This window comes from Salvelinus fontinalis, chromosome 9, assembly GCF_029448725.1.
Source record: "Salvelinus fontinalis isolate EN_2023a chromosome 9, ASM2944872v1, whole genome shotgun sequence".
NCBI classification, from domain to species: domain Eukaryota; kingdom Metazoa; phylum Chordata; class Actinopteri; order Salmoniformes; family Salmonidae; genus Salvelinus; species Salvelinus fontinalis.
The window spans coordinates 25,938,610-25,955,931 of record NC_074673.1 but is presented as its reverse complement, the minus strand read 5'-3'; the positions used below and the strand labels follow the sequence as shown (position 1 = coordinate 25,955,931).

The 17,322-nt window shown below is 41.7% G+C and overlaps 1 protein-coding gene across 4 annotated transcripts in view; it reads right to left on the bottom strand.

The window, feature by feature from the left end:
* Positions 1-3,161: 3,161 nt before the first annotated feature.
* bmal2 (basic helix-loop-helix ARNT like 2) overlaps positions 3,162-17,322 on the bottom strand; it is a 37,437-nt gene continuing 23,276 nt past the window's right edge. For all 4 annotated transcript variants that reach the window (XM_055933864.1, XM_055933865.1, XM_055933866.1 and 1 more), the window contains 11 exons: positions 16,803-16,975; positions 10,441-10,558; positions 9,624-9,773; positions 9,034-9,283; positions 8,574-8,680; positions 8,013-8,163; positions 7,789-7,859; positions 7,567-7,681; positions 6,596-6,686; positions 6,362-6,488; positions 3,162-6,087 (listed from right to left, as the gene is read on the bottom strand). In XM_055933864.1, coding sequence (XP_055789839.1) covers positions 5,930-6,087; positions 6,362-6,488; positions 6,596-6,686; positions 7,567-7,681; positions 7,789-7,859; positions 8,013-8,163; positions 8,574-8,680; positions 9,034-9,283; positions 9,624-9,773; positions 10,441-10,558; positions 16,803-16,975 — 1,511 coding nt within the window. In that variant the 3' untranslated portion in view covers positions 3,162-5,929. The remainder of the gene's footprint in view (positions 6,088-6,361; positions 6,489-6,595; positions 6,687-7,566; positions 7,682-7,788; positions 7,860-8,012; positions 8,164-8,573; positions 8,681-9,033; positions 9,284-9,623; positions 9,774-10,440; positions 10,559-16,802; positions 16,976-17,322) is intronic.

Genomic DNA, 17,322 nt, shown 5'->3' with positions numbered 1-17,322 from the left:
AGTGGCTGAGTCACTGGCTTACTGGTGCTCTTTCATGCCGTCCCCTAGGAGGGGTGCGTCACTTGAGTGGGTTGAGTCACTGACGTGATCTTCCTGTCTGGGTTGGCGCCCCCCCTTGGGTTGTGCCGTGGCGGATATCTTTGTGGGCTATACTCGGCCTTGTCTCAGGATGGTAAGTTGGTGGTTGAAGGAATCCCTCTAGTGGTGTGGGGGCTGTGCTTTGGCAAAGTGGGTGGGGTTATATCCTTCCTGTTTGGCCCTGTCCGGGGGTATCATCGGATGGGGCCACAGTGTCTCCTGACCCCTCCTGTCTCAGCCTCCAGTATTTATGATGCAGTAGTTTGTGTCGGGGGGCTAGGGTCAGTTTGTTATATCTGGAGTACTTCTCCTGTCTTATCCGGTGTCCTGTGTGAATTTATGTATGCTCTCTCTAATTCTCTCTCTGAGGACCTGAGCCCTAGGACCATGCCTCAGGACTACCTGGCATGATGACTCCTTGCTTTCCCCAGTCCACCTGGCCGTGCTGCTGCTCCAGTTTCAACTGTTCTGCCTACAGCTATGGAACCCTGACCTGTTCACCGGACGTGCTACCTGTCTCAGACCTGCTGTTTTCAACTCTCTAGAGACAGCAGAGCGGTAGAGATACTCTTAATGATCGGCTATGAAAAGCCAACTGACATTTACTCCTGAGGTTCTGACTTGCTGCACCCTCGACAACTACTGTGATTATTATTATTTGACCATGCTGGTCATTTATGAACATTTGAACATCTTGGCCATGTTCTGTTATAATCTCCACCCGGCTCAGCCAGAAGAGGACTGGCCGCCCTCATAGCCTGGTTCCTCTCTAGGTTTCTTCCTAGGTTTTGGCCCTTCTAGGGAGTTTTTCCTAGCCACCGTGCTTCTACACCTGCATTGCTTGCTGTTTGGGGTTTTAGGCTAGGTTTCTGTACAGCACTTTGAGATATCAGCTGATGTAAGAAGATGTATACATTTGATTTGAAAGTGTCACAGTAAGGCTATGGATTGAAAGAGGACATTTGTACAGACAGGAAACATTGATTTAATTTAATATGAAGTGCGCATGTGTGTGCGCAGACTGTACACGTGTGCATAAACGAAAAACCACTGAAGTAAAAGGAAACTAATGTTTATTAAGAATAACCTTTTTTTTTTTTTTTTTCATAAGACAGCTTAGAGACAGCTTCTCTGCCATAAACCAGACCTGTTGAAGCAGCAAAAATGCCATGAATCTTTGAGTGCTTCTTAAGCCCACTAATAAAACAAACAAACCAGATATACTAACAGTAACAAATACAGTATGTTAAAAAAAACTGACAGGTGATTTTGAAGCTGTAAATGTGAATGTGTCACTGACTAGCCTCCCCTGCTAACAAACAGCTCTTCTCTGAGCCCACAGGTAAAGAAGGGCCTTGCTTGTGTGTGGATAGGCTAAAAGGCAAGGCTAATAGGCTAAGTGGCCAACTGGGATCCCTGTGCCACAAGCACTATAAAACATTGGTTTGTGGTATATCTAGATTCTAGGGCATCCATATCAATTGGGAAACAGCACTAGTCTGGGAAACAGTTTCTGAAGCCTTATCAGTCCACAGATAACAGTTTATGGTTACTCATTCACACGCCTACACACATACCGGTCTGTCTCATACCCTAGTTTGTCTTATAAGGCGAACACAAAAAATGTATTCAAAAAAACAAAAAAAAGGATACAAAAGCAGCTGCATGCAATAAGATCAACTGAGCGGGATATAAAAGGAACCAAAAAAACAACTCAATCTAACTATACCTTGGATAATGTTTAGGATTTCAAACTGGGACAGGGGCAGTTGAGGTTGGCTCTAACCAAAGTACAAAACAGTACTCGACTTCCACTCAATGCCACCACACAATGACAATAGGGTGGGCGGCAGCCCTACTGTACAAACGTACACTTTCACAATTCAGGGCATTCACAATTACAGTACAATGATATTAGGAGAAAAAAATAATCTTAAAACAAACTAAAATCATACAACTTTTTTCCTTTTATAGGACCAGCCTGTATCTATGGCACATGCCATAGCTTGTTGAATGCCATCATCTGTGATCAGGCTCGTGATTGGTACGTCAAATCCAGCCACCAATCGTGTTTCATACATCCGATTAATCCCATGATCCAATAAACAGTCGCGAGGGGAAATGCCATACCATTTAATGTGTTGAGAGGTAAGGTGGGACTGATGGTTTGTAATATACTTCTCAGGTATCCATGCAGAAATGGCATGAGGCACTTCAGACACAGACAGGTAGTGGGGGTCCTAGTGGATTGGTGCCTCCCTCAGTATTGAAGCAAAAGTGGAGCTCCAGAGACAGTGTTCTTCAGAACTCACAATACACCTCCATATATCCCACCCTCAGAACCGAATCAAAATCAGTAGTGGCACAAAATGTGAACAGACTTTAAAAAAGGGACGACCGTGGCGGGATGGGCTAAAACAGCAGTATGCACACAGGCATTGGAGTTTAAATAGCATCATTTTAAAGACATTTCATGACTTTAGTCTTACCTCACATAAGGCTGCCACAAAACCATTATTCATTCAAAGCATGGTGACCATAGACCAATCAGTGTGAACATAGATGGCAGGTGATGGGCTTACTGACATGACCTCGAGCCACCACATTTAAAAAGCATGCTTATCCAGCTTCAGCTTCTTATAGTTTGGTGGGGCAATGGTAACATGGGCAATTCCAAATAAAGTAGTTGGCTATTTGTGTCTTGTCCAGGTCTTGTTACTTGTTTCCATGTGTACCTGTCTTACCAATAGCAACACAAATTTGATCACAAAAAAAGTAATTGGCTATGGAATCCATATTGCTTGACGACAACCCACTTAAATTCTCAATCATGCTTTATATCATATTCTCATTTTGGCAGCATGCCCATTAAATTTATAACCTCTGAGTAAACTTGTTTGTCAGACAGGTTAGGTTGTGACTAGGAGTTGGAACAGGTTCAGGGAACAAAACCAAAGACTGTAAAATAACAACAATTGAGGAACAGAATCAGAACGAAAGTGATCTATACTGTTCCGGAACAATACCGTTATTTTTGAAGGGAACTGGTTAATTTGTTCGTTTACATTCGCCCCCCCCCCCCCCCCCCCCCCAAAAAAAGCACCTATGCAAGGCCCTCACTCAGAAATGTATTCCAGTGTCTGCCTGCCAGCTGAAAATGTTTGCCAGTGTGTGTAGGCTACCTATCTCTCGCCCTCCGAAGCATAGGCACTTCAGACACAGACAGGTAGTGGGGGTCTTATTCGAGTGTGTGTATGGCATGTACTCTATTGAGTATGTAGGGTGTGGTGGCCTACTGACATTGCAAGTGTGATTATTCCGAAATTAGGGAGATAGATTTTTTTATTTGAAAAGAATGGATAAACTTACACAATACTAGTTAAGGATACTATTCTTATCATGTTTCAAGTTGGCTTTATTAACTACAAAAAGGTCAAATGTGTTTTTATTTTAATTCTGGTGACGCTCTGCACACACACACACAAGCTTCTGGTCCAAAGTTAAGCCAAGTCTTGGAAGTTCAAAGACGTTCAAAGTTCCTTCATTGAATCTGCTCCTCCGCAAGTATAATGCTGTGATCCTAATTCAGATAATGCATGTCATAACAAAATGCCCAGCACTTCAAGCCAAGCCTCATCCACCCTCTATTGCTCGCTCTCTCTCTGACCACCCGCAAAATTTCAGTCACATCTTGTGCCCTACACTTGTCTGTCCAATGCATGTAAACATCTATTACAGCTTTCCCACTCCATAGCAAGCTGCTCTATCCACAGTGATTGGTGAAGTAGTTTAATGTTGAGCTAAAGAGGTTTAAAAAGGAAGAGAAAGGAATGATATAAACCATAATTTTTTAGGGGTTTTGAACCGGTTCAGAACTTTATTTTGATGGTCGGAACAGTGGAATGTAACGAAAAATAATTATGGTTACAACCCCTGGTTTGAACAATAAGCGAGAGACAGAGATGCATATTGATGTTCTGGAATGTTCACTCTGCATAGTAGTCCCTTAAAGAATCCACACACCACAAACTACTCGGTTTACCTCTGACGTAGCACCTCCTGAACGAGCTGTATAAGACTGTTGTCTATCAGTGCATTATGACACATGATATTAAGTCAAAGCATGGGCGTCATAAAGACGAAAAACGTTGGAAAAAACAACAAATCACTTTACAACAATACCAACGTCTGTACTACCATGTACTATAGGTGTGTGATATATAGCCTGAGAAATAAATACTGCTACAAGTGATAAAAGTGTAAAAGATTGAATAAACATGAAATGGAGGAATGAGGGGTGGTTTCTGTTCTGTTGCTCCCTGAGTGATCCCTGATTCAGAGATCATTTATAAACTGTACACTTTGATATAAGGTATTTGATACATCTCTACTTTAATAATAGAATTTAAGTCTATTCCCTTAAACCTCCATTTCTGTTTTTAAGACTGTGTCAAGATGGTGGGTGAATGTGGCATTTATCCATACCAGGTCTTCACACGTCGGTCCAAATGCTGTGTGCTAGAGTTGGTGGTTTGGCCGTGACACGCACACACCCACCCACTCAGTTACTCTGATGGTGGGAAAATCTCTAAGTGGCACATTGATAGCAGACTATCAGTGACTCTCAATGTCAATGTCAACCAGACCTGAGTATTTAAGTATTTTCAAATAATGTGGTGCCGAATCAACTACTTCTATTAGAAGTATTTTCAAATGATTTCCTATAAAATTGCCTACTATTTAAGCCTAAGTATTTTCAAATGGTTACTTCCAAATATATTATTTAAAATAAACCTAGGACCAAATAGACCTGGGTTCAAAAGCATGGGAGTATTTAAATATTTGTATAAATACTGGTTATTTTCAAATACATGCCAATACTTACCAAGTGTATTGCCAAATGCATTCCAATATTCAACTACTTGTATATTCAAATAAAAGTATTTGCGCAAACTCAAAACATATCGCGGAGCGTGTCGGGATAGCACTTCGTTCTAAAGCCTGCAGCCTTGTTTGCTTGGCTGTCTAATTAGCCCCTACACCCATGACAATTTTCACTCCCTCTGCTTTGGGACACTTGTGCATATGGCGGAGGCATGCGTGAAAGCACGAATGGAGGGTCAAGGGGTGAAGGGAGTGATTTGGGATTCAGCCATGGCCTTACAGGATGACACAAAATGGCTGCTGCTAAAATAGGCCACGCCTCCTAAGGCCACTCCAGAGATGGGGAGAGATGGGGAGAGAATGCATGCCAGATCTTACAACCCCTGGATAGGTATTTTACGTATCAGCTAACCACATCATATGTTATAGCAATCTGTCAGTCGATGACTTGGCACACAATATTTGGTAGACGCATGCAACGTCTGAGCAGGGGAACGTGATCTGTAGGTCTGAGGAAAGCAGATACGGACAATTAGCCGCCAAGAACAGTCAAAATGGCCACCTGAAAGGCTTTGTAGGCACAGCCTCAGACTCGTCTCTTCCTCCTACTGAAAGTGGTGGAGAGCTGTTGTCCCTTATCGCCAATCGATCCCATTGTCTTTAAAAAAAAAATTTAAACAGCCACCTGAAGATTACACAGCTTATGTGGAAAAAACTAAAACAACTAATAAATAAATAAAAATATGTTTTAAAAAGGGAGCCAATACCTGGTGATCGAGAAAACTGTACTGAGGGAAATGTGTTTGGGTCGAGTTATAGAGAGCTGTAGTGTGTTTCAGAGAGCCAAGGGGGGGGGATTTCAGAGAGGCTGCGAATTTCAGTGAGCTGTGGCAAGTTTGAGAGATCAGTGCAGTCAATTTTAGTGAGACGTGGAGAGTTTCAGTAGAGATGACACAGAGGGACCAGTTCAGAGGGACCAGTTGATCTCATCCATGACCACGGCCTCGCCCAGGTCGGCGTCCGTCTCCAGCAGGCTCATTATCACTGCCATGGCCGCCTCGTCATTACTAAGGCCTCCCAGGCCAGGGTCCATCACATTCTCCATTTCCAGCTGGGAAGTTTCCACTGGGGGAGCAGAGAGAGGGAAGAGAGAAAGATGGTCAGAGAAAAAAATAAAAATAAAAGTCAGAAAGAGTGTGTGAGACAGAGAAAGAGAGCAAGGAAGAGAGAGAGGGGGCTTGAAAGAGGATTACAAACCAGTCACAGAACCACAATCTACGACTGAACAATGGATCTTCAGCGAGAAGAGTACCATCATCAAAAACTCTGTTCAGCATCACAAAGGACAAATTCTAAACTAGTCAAGATTGTAATGGGCTACAGGGATGAGATGATGTACCCATGAGTGATTCTCCTGCAGGGAATTGTGGTCTTTTGTGTTCTTGTTGTTCTCCTTCCTCTGAACTGGACTTCCCTGGCATCTCCAGCCCTGGCATCTCCAGGTCTGCCACCTCTCCATTTGGCACCTCAACGAGACAGGGGGAAAAAAGTTACTAAAGCAATACATACATGAACACACACACGCTCACACAGAGACTGTGCACGCACACACACACACACACTAGAGACTTACGTTGCTGCTGTACAGTGTAAGTTGCAGAGGAGACTTGTCCTTCAGCACAGTGAAGGGGCTGACATTACCGCTGGATGGGGACGAGTTCATCCTAAAACAGACAGATCAAACTGATCTCAACAATCACACCTCAGGCATTTCTGAGCTTGTTTACTGCTTTTGTACAGTGACAACAATGCCAAACAGAATATATCCAGTGAGGTACCAACAATATCATTGAGCACATTCAAGCCTAGCTTGAACAGCATACTTAATTCATAGTGATATAAATTAAATAACATATTGACATCTCCAGGCGCGGTTCCAAACTTGTGCGCCTTTCACACCTGCAACTTCTCAAGAGTGTTTTTGAGAGTTTTTAACAGCTTATTGCAGTTTGAAAAGTTTCACCAGGACCTTGTCAAGAGGGTGCCAAGCACTGAACATTTCAGATAGAAATGTCTTGTAGAGCTGACACGATTCCCCAAATGAGACAGGGAAGCATACCGGTTCTACATAAAATAGTTATATTGGAACGTTGCCGCCACCGCCCCCCCCCACTGAACGCAACCCAGTTCTATAGCTATTCCTTCACAGGCTGCTATTCTTCATTCACAAGTTGATGGGCATCCAATGACATTATTATCCATTAATAATAATAAACATATAAATAAATGCCAGTTCCAGTAAAAAGTTTGGACAACTGGTCTTTCCAGGGTTATTCTTTATTTTTACTATTTTCTACAATGTAGAATAGTGAAGACATCAAAACTATAAAATAACACAAATGGAATCATGCAGTAACCAAAAAGGTGTTAAACCAAATCAAAACATATTTAGATTTTTCAAAGTAGCCACCCTTTGCTTTGATGACAGCTTTGCACAACCCAAACTTTTGACTGGTAATGTACACACACACACACACATCTTCCCCCCCATTTCTCTGCCACATGTCCGTCTTCACTGATAGGCTACCACACCCCATCACCCACCTGTTGTAGTCCAGCAGCTCATTAGCGATCTGGGTCCCGATGCTCCCTGCATAGATCATGGTACTGGAAGCACTGGAGATCCCCGGGATGATGGGAAGAGACTTACTGCCATCGTCTAGGAGGAAAACATTCATTAGCCTCAAGTTTGGTCTATTTAGCTATAGACCTCAATGCTTATATAACACCAATTGTCAGCTTTTTCAAGTTGACATCTCAACTAACCTTCAGAAGCCTTGGAATTACTTGACTGTTCTGCTTTGTTCCCAGATCTGTCTGTTGGACTGTGGTCACTGCTGGAGACGTGAGAGAATGTGGACACATGAGAACCGTTTTGGGAAAGAGTTTTGAGAAGAAAGGTTGAATTACACAGTGTCACAAAGCTACAACGTCAGTACAGAAAGATCAGTGCCGATCCTAAGGAGGAAAAGGAAAATATTTGTACTTACGATATGACAGTATTGGTTGACACTATGTATTCTACTTCTTTGGTCCAGGGATTTATGAAACTAAACATCCGACTTTGTAGTGTGACAAAAGAGCCATGTTTCGTTTTGAATTTGTAGCAATTTGTCTCTATTTTCTCTTTACTCCGCAGCACTGAAAGGAAAAGGTGTGAAAGTTTAAGTTAGAGCAGATAGATATTCTTTATTCCATTTAACATCTAGGTATGGTTAGAACAAGAGTAATAATAGCATAAAAGCTGCTTATGGCATGCAAATAGGAATGTTTTTCTTTTTCATTTTTGATGACCATTTCACGGGAATACCGGAAGAAAACAACGGGGGGGGGGGGGGGGGGGGGGTGTAGTGGTTTGAGGCCCTACTGGTGGGTTGTGGCAAGCCCCCGGCTCTTTGCTCCTGGGTTATGATTTGATTCCACATTCTAGGAATTCTAGGGAAGACTTTGAATGTTTCTCGTCTCTCGGTTGGTAACAGGAAAGGCATGGTGCAAGCGACAGCATAAACTAGTTTGGTAACCAACCACTGGCTGAACCAACGAGATCCTACCTTTTCGATGTCGTTCTGCTAAATGTGGCAAGTCATCTTGATGGAAGTATTCGTAGCATGACGTTCCAAGCAGCTCCTGGGGTAAGTATCCTAGGACAGTGGTGGCTCTGTAAGGAGTAGAGGTGTAGAACATATTGTTAGTAATCATGTGATTTCAAGTCATTACTTCTTCAGAGGAGCCAATGTGGTTATGATGAGAGCCGTCTGATATGGACAAATTTGTGCTGTTCTTCAATTAAAGGCAACTCGAGTCTGAGTGATATGAGTCAGTGACCCAGACTCTCTAGAGACACCACATCCACACTGTCATGGGTCTCATGGGATAATTATATTATCCAGTTTTCATTATACATTATTTGCCATCCAGTGCTTGGAGACCAAGAGGACGAACTTTGAACCCCTTCCCGTTGAGTTTAATAAGAACTTAAACATTAAATTAAAAAAAGAGGAAAACAATCACCGTTGGTCGACGAAGGTGAACTTTCCATCCATGGCGTAGCGCGTGACGAACTCCGTTGCTTTGACCAGGACCTCGTTGACCCCGTTGACAAGAGAGGCGGCGTGGGGGTGGACACGGCCCACGGCCACCAGGCAGCTGAAGTGGGAGCTGTCCTTGTCAGCCTCCCCTTCACCCCCCTCCTCTCCCAGCTGACTGGTGGGCCAGCTGCGAATGTAGCCCGTGCAGTGGACAGTGCAGTACTTCTCAGACTCTACATGGGGGGACAGCGCGACAAGTAGACATTTTACGTCCATTTGTTTTACCATTACAGTTAAATCTAAAATGAACATTTTTACATTCATTGTTTAGCAGCTACTCCAATCAAGAGAATACATTTCATTTTATGTTTTATTATGAAAAAAAGGGCAGTCCTGCCTTATACAAACACACACACAAACCTTTAAGGAACAGATGGGAAACTATTTTCCTTCACACCAATCCACATTAAAGAGGGGAGAATATTCTCTCAATGTTATTCAGACAGGTTCCGTATGTCATTTACATTTATGAAGACCATACTTTTTATAAACGGGGACAGACTTTTCCCCGACCTTTCTTTTTCGATGTGCTGGACTGGAATTCCCTGTCCTCCTGTTTGACTGAGATCTTGTGGTACTTCATGCGGCAGAAGAAGGAGCGTCGCGCGCCCGGACACAGCCGAGCTGCTCCAACCGGGAGGTCAGCCTGGACCTGCAGGCCCGCTGGGGAGAAGAAAGGCCGATTAGACAGAGGCATACACACAGTAGAGTGAGTAACACACAGGCATACGAACACGCACACACACAGTGGAGATTCAGTCACACTCACACAATGCCAGGGCAATTCCTCACATTTACACATTTTTGTAATTTAGCAGACGCTCTTATCCAGAATGATATAGTTAGTAGAACAAAGTGTAGACACACACACACAATAGATCAGCTGAGACGATTAAGCACTGCAAGTAACAATACAGGTATTTTCTATGTCAAAACGACATTCTCAGAAATTGATGTTTTCCACTACAACTGTCAGGCATGAGTACGACACTGCTTTACAATTCGAGTCCAAAAGGTCCTGCCCACTCCTCAGACAATCATCAAAAAGAACCACTCACACAGTGCAGTATGCTCCATGGCTTGGGCCAAGTTAAATTCCACTCCTGAGAGCTTTCCTTCACTGGCTGCTGCCTCACTTCCTGGGGGGAGGACCCCAATGTGATAGGGTGTAACACTGTTCTACTTTTTTATGGAAACCACCCAGCCTCCTACCACTGTCATTTCAGCATTCCTGTGGTCAACATTTTCCTTATGGAAAATATACACACACACACACACCTTACTTTGCACACCCTGTCCCCGCACACACCTGAAAGTCACACATACTTACTTTTGGCATCTATTAGTCTCTCACGGGGGTATAACTCAGAAGCTGAGAGCTGCTCCTTTACTTTCCCCATGTCCTTTGGGTGAATGTAGTCAAAGAGACTCTGTCCAATCAGTTCTGTCTGTAAACAAAAACAACTAATCAACTCCATTTGCTGATAATAAGTAACGACTTACATTGACTACATCTCCATAACACATTCATTACATATCTTTAAGCATTTCATGAATGTGTTATAACAGGTCCTAACCGCATTACCAGTCTAAGTGAATATGCCAAAAGGACAAACGTTCTGAAAATGATGCTGATATGTAGCCTGTACCAGCCCCATTTCTCCCACTGGCCGGTATAGGTCTGACTTACCTTCTTCCTCTCACTGAGGTCAGTGGTGCATGAAGATCCCTACAGGGTTGAACCCTCAGGGTACATTTTACAGATTAAATAGTGTAGTTGAGGGTCTTTCGTTTCATAATTCTTTCGTACTTCATTGACAGCCCTCCTCCACATCACAATTAAGTTGGTCCTACTGGTCTGGAAAGTATTCATACCCCTGGCCTTTTTCCACATTTTGTTACAGCCTTAATCAAAAATGGATTACACACAAAACCTCATAAATACAAAAGCAAAAACAGGTTTTTATTTTCAGGTCTCTCCAGAGATGTTCGATCAGGTTCAAGTCCGGGCTCTGGCTGGGCCATTCAAGGACATTCAGAGACTTGTCCTGAAGCCACTCCTGCATTGTCTTGGCTGTGTGCTGTTGGAAGGTGAACATTCGCCCCAGTCTGAGGTCCTGAGTGCTCTGGAGCAGGTTTCATAAAGGATCTCTGTGTACTTTGCTTCATTCCTCTTTGACTCGATCCTGACTAGTCTCCCAGTACCTGCCGCTAAAAAACATCCCCAAAGCATGATGCTGCCACCACCATGCTTCACTGTAGGGATGGTGCCAGGTTTCCTCCAGACGTGACGCTTGGCATTCAGGCCAAAGAGTTCAATCTGGGTTTCAGACCAGAGAATCTTGTTTCTCATGGTCAGATTCCTTTGGCAAACTCCAAGCAGGTTGTCACGTGCCTTCTACTGAGGAGTGGCTTCCGTCTGGTCACTAACATAAAAGTCCTTATTAGTGGAGTGCAGCAGAGATGGTTGTCCTTCTGGAAAGTTTTCCCATCTCCACAGAGGAACTCTGTCAGAGTGACAATCGGGTTCTTGGTCACCTCCCTGACCAAGGACCTTCTCCCCCAATTGCTCAGTTTTAGCCAGGCGGCCAGCTCTAGGAAGAGTCTTGGTGGTCCTGTCACGACTTCCACCGAAGGTGGCTCCTCTCCCTTTTCGGGCGGTGCTCGGCGGTCGTCGTCGCCGGCCTACTAGCTGCCACCGATCCATTTTTCCTTTTCGTTTGTGTCTGTCTGTATTGTTTACACCTGTGTCTTGTTAGTTGATTTCGGTGGGTATATTTACCTCCGCTGCCTGCGAGTCTTTGTGCGGGATTGTTTTCTGTGGTGACGTTATTTAGGGGTGCGTGTCTGCACCACAGGGTTTCTTTTCTCTCGGCAGTTGTGCCGTTTTGGTATTGAGTTTAGTAGTAGAGGTTTCTCCTCCGTGTGTGTTACACGATATTCCCTGTGTGTGTGCCAATCTCGTTTTGTGCGTGTTTTAGTCCCATGTTGTAGTTGTGTTGGGACTGCTCATTAAACTTTTGCCACTGGGATTTCCTTGCTCTCCTGCTCCTGATTCCTGCACCTTCCTCCGTTAGGAGGCACCCTAACAGTTCCAAACTTCTTCCATTTAATGATGGAGGCCACTGTGTTCTTGGGGACCTTCAATGCTGCAGAAATGTTTTGGTATCCTTGCCCAGATCTGTGCCTCGACACAATCCTGTCTCAGATCTCTACAAACAATTCCTTTGACCACATGGCTTGATTTTTGATCTGACATGTACTGTCAACTGTGGGACCTTATATAAACAGGTGTGTGCCTTTCCAAATAATGTCCAATCAATTGAGTTTCCCCACAGGTGGACTATAATGAAGTTGGGTCTGTAAAAAAAAAAAAAAAAAAAAGTATTTTTTTATATTTTTAAATACATTTGCAAAACTTTCTAAAAACCTGATTTCGCTTTGTCTTTATGGGGTATTGTGTGTAGATTGATAAGGGGAAAAAATAATTTGATCCATTTTAGAATAAGGCTGTAACTTAAAAGTGGAAAAAGTCAATAGGTCTGAATACTTTACATTGACTGCATGGAATTCATAAATGCAGTGCATTCGGAAAGTCAAATCTATTTTCCCATTCATAAAGCATTTATAGTTCAGGACTTCATGGTAATGAACTGCGCAGTTTGCCACTCTGGTAAGTCACAGGCCGATACCTACTGGCGGGGGAAATGGGCTAGTTCAGGCTGTATATCATCATCATTCTTAAAAACGGGGGTTTAACCTTTTGGCATATTCACCAACACCAGTATGATAAAATCACACTTTTGAGAACAGCCATAATGATGACAATATGTCATTGCAATGATGCATCTATTAACCTGTTTGGGCTGCAGGGGCAGTATTGAGTAGCCAGATAAAAGGTGCCCATTTCAAACGGCCTCGTACTCAATTCTTGCTCGTACAATATGCATATTATTATTACTATTGGATAGAAAACACTCTCTAGTTTCTAAAACCATTTGAATTATATCTGTGAGTAAAACAGAACTCCTTTTGCAGCAAACTTCCTGACAGGAAGTGGAAAATCTGAAATCGATGCTCTCTTCTAGGGGCTGCCTATTAAAGTTCTTGATATTTATTTGTTTAGATGCACTTCATACGTCTTCCACTAGATGTCGACAAGGAGTGAGAAGAAATGGAGTGTGTAACTTGATCTTGGCTCGAATAAATGCTCTTTGTATGACGTGTCACCAGTTTCCTGTTTTCTGGAGAGCGCGTCAAGGGACCTGGATTTGCCTTCTGATAAGCTGTCGTTATGGACGACTAAAATCTCCGGCTTTGATTTTATTTGATACATGTGACAATATCATCGTAAAGTATGTTTTTTTCAATATAGTTTAAGCAGATTATTGAAATTTTTCCAGGAGTTTTGCCGTGTTCCGTTCTCTGACTTTGTTGACGATGGAGAGATTCGCGCCACTTGGCAAGTGTGCTTGCTAAATCGAGAGGGAAAAAGAATGTTCTAAATCCAAACAACGATTGTTCCCGACAAAGGACCCCTTGTACAACATTCTGATGAAAGATCAGCAAAAGTAGGACCCATTTTATGATGCTATTTCATATATCTGTCGAAACATGTTGTGCTAGTCATTTGCGCCCAGCTTTTGGGTACTCTCTCGCTATACCTAAGCTGGATGTCGTAATGAAGTTATTTTTAGAATTCTAACACGGCGATTGCATTAACTTTTTATGGCTGCAGGGGCAGTATTGAGTAGCTCTGATTAAAAGGTGCCAATTTCAAACGGCCTCGTACTCAATTCTTGCTCGTACAATGTGCATATTATTATTACTATTGGATAGAAAACACTCTAGTTTCTAAAACCGTTTGAATTATATCTGTGAGTCAAACAGAACTCATTTGGCACAAACTTCCTGACCAGGAAGTGGAAAGTCTGAAATCGATGCTCTGTTCTACTTCCTGCCTATACATGGGCATGATACGTAAGAGTATACGTGCACTTCATAGACCTTCCCCTGGATGTCAAGAGGCTGTGAGAGAAGAAATTTCGTGTTTATCTTGGTCTGAATTGGAATACAAGCTCTTTGTATGACGTGTCCCTCATTTCCGGTACTCTTGGGAGCGCGAGGTGGACAGTGGGATTGCCTTCTGTTTAGCTGCCGTTATGGACGACTACTATCTCCGGCTCTGATTTTATTTGATACATGTGACCATATCATCGTAAAGTATGTTTTTTCAATATAGTTTAATCAGATTATTGAATTTTTTTCGGGAGTTTTGCCGTGTTCCGTTCTCTGACTTTGTTGACGATGGAAAGATCCGTGCCACTTGGCTAGTGCGCGTGCTAAATGAAGAGGGAAAGTTGCCGTTCTAAATCCAAACAACGCCTGTTCTGGGCAAAGGACACCTTGTCCAACATTCTGATGAAAGATCAGCAAAAGTAAGAAACATTTTATGATGCTATTTCATATATCTGTCATAGTCGTCGGCGCCCAAGTGTTTCTGGCTATTGTGCTAAGCTAATATTTTGTTTTCGCTGTAAAACACTTAATAAATCGGAAATATTGTCTGGCATCACAAGATGCCTGTCTTTCATTTGCTGTACACTATGTATATTTCAGAAATGTTTTATGATGAGTAATTAGATATTTGACGTTGGTGTCTAAGTTTTATGGCTGCTTTCGGTGCAATTTCTGATTGTAGCTGCAATGTAAACTATGATTTATACCTGAAATATGCACATTTTTCTAACAAAACATATGCTATACAATAAATATGTTATCAGACTGTCATATGATGAAGTTGTTTCTTGGTTAGTGGCTATTTATATCTTTATTTGGTCGAATTTGTGATAGCTACTGATGGAGTAAAAAAGTGGTGGAGTAAAAAAAGTGGTGTCTTTTGCTAACATGGTTAGCTAATAGATTTACATAGTGTCTTCCCTGTAAAACATTTTTAAAAAATCGGACATGTTGGCTGGATTCACAAGATGTGTACCTTTCATATGCTGTATTGGACTTGTTAATGTGTGAAAGTTAAATATTTAAAAATATATATATTTTGAATTTCGCGCCCTGCACTTGAGCTGGCTGTTGTCATAAGTGTACCGACGTCGGGCTTGCAGCCATAAGAAGTTAAGAACTAGTGTATCTATCATTTCCTATACAACATGTATTTTTTTGTTATATTTATGAATAGTTATTTGGTCAGAATATGTGTGGCAGAAAAAGTGGCAGAAAAATATCCGGACGTTGTGGGAAAAAGTTGCTACGTTAGCACAATGTATAACCACTGATTTCAGCTCTAAATATGCACATTTTCGAACAAAACATAAGTGTATGTATAACCTCATGTTATAGGACTGTCTTCTGATGAAGCTTATCAAGGTTAGTCAAAAATTATATATCTTTTGCTGGTTTGTTACGATCGCTAACTTTTGCTACTGGGAAATGGCTTGTGTTTCTGGCTATTGTGGTAAGCTAATATAACGCTATATTGTGTTTTCGCTGTAAAACACTTAATAAATCGGAAATATTGGCTGGAATCACAAGATGCCTGTCTTTCATTTGCTGTACACTATGTATTTTTGAGAAATATTTTATGATGAGTATTTAGGTATTTGACGTTGGTGTCTGTAATTATTATGGCTGCTTTCGGTGCAATTTCTGATTGTAGCTGCAATGTAAACTATGATTTATAACTGAAATATGCACATTTTTCAAACAAAACATAGATTTATTGAATAACATGTTATAAGACTGTCATCTGATGAAGTTGTTTGTTGGTTAGTTAGGTTGGCTTTGTGCATGCTACCTGTGCTGTGAAAAATGTCTGTCCTTATTTGTATTTGGTGGTGAGCTAACATAAATATACGTGCTGTTTTCGAAGTGGCTGTTGTCATATTGATCCCGACTTAGGGCTTGCAGCCATAAGAAGTTTTAAGATACATAAATATGAGCTATTGCATTGCTTGACACGAATGCGCTATAGATATGCTATGGATATATTTCATTAACCTTTACTATACCCTGGCATTAGTGAATACTTGTTTCTGATTGATTTGAAGAGCATTCTAGATCGTGCATAATTTCCTATAACGCACAGTATATTTGCATAGCAGAATTCAATGGCTATAGTTATTTTTGACATGTTCTATGTTTGAGCTGCTTTTGAAAGCAAAAGTCAAATATACATTTTTTGGGGCATTGTTGAATTTGATTCTCATAATGGCAAGCTCCGACTGATGGCTTGGTTAGCTAAACTATCAAGTCTGTTTGGTTACCACGGCAACTACTGTAGCTATCTAGCTACTTCAGTGGATGTTGAACACATGTTACCGGCAAATGTGTTTATCACTTTTATACCATGGCTATAATTTAATCAACTCAGGGCTCTGTGTTCTCTGAAAAATAATGCAACTCCATGGAAGGTCAGTTCCACTCCAACAAAATCTTCCACGTCGTTCATTGATTTTCCCTTACATAATGCGGTTGGGACCTGTTCTAACACATTAATGAAACGCTTATATAAATGAATTATGAATATGTTGTCAAAGTAAATCATAACCTAACGTTGTTCCAATGCAACCTAAAAATGGATAACAAAGAACATCAGAACTATTATTCTGTAACAGAAAGTTTGTGTGAATCATTTGAAAATGTTCATAATAAGTGTGTAGTGGTGAGATTTCTCACCTGGCTGTAATTCAGTGTCTTGTTGATGGACTCTGAGACAAAGACTATTTTTCCGCGATCACAACCCACTACGAACAGGAACCCGTCTGCAGCCTTGAGAATGAGGTGTTTGAGCTCGTCATCAGGGAGGAATGAAGGCTTATAATTGGCTTCAGCAAAGGAACAGGTGGAACCTGGGTATGTATAACAGAGGTTAGAGAGGACAGAGGATTTGTTGTTTCTGTCAAGTGGCAATAAATTAATGTCTGTGATATTTGTGAGATATTGCCAAATAAGAAAAGAATATACTTGGACTTTTCTTCATAAAAATAATATCAGGTTTACAGTTAATACAATGTACAATATACTTAACAATTTGCGACATAAAATTACCCGAAACCATCTAAGAAGGTGACAGTTGGCGGTTAAACTATCACCATGTCTCCTAAGAAAGTATTAGTATAAATAAAGTATTACCTCGTATTAATACAGTATTAACTCACATTACTTAAGTCTACCTCATATTTGTAAAGTATTAAGT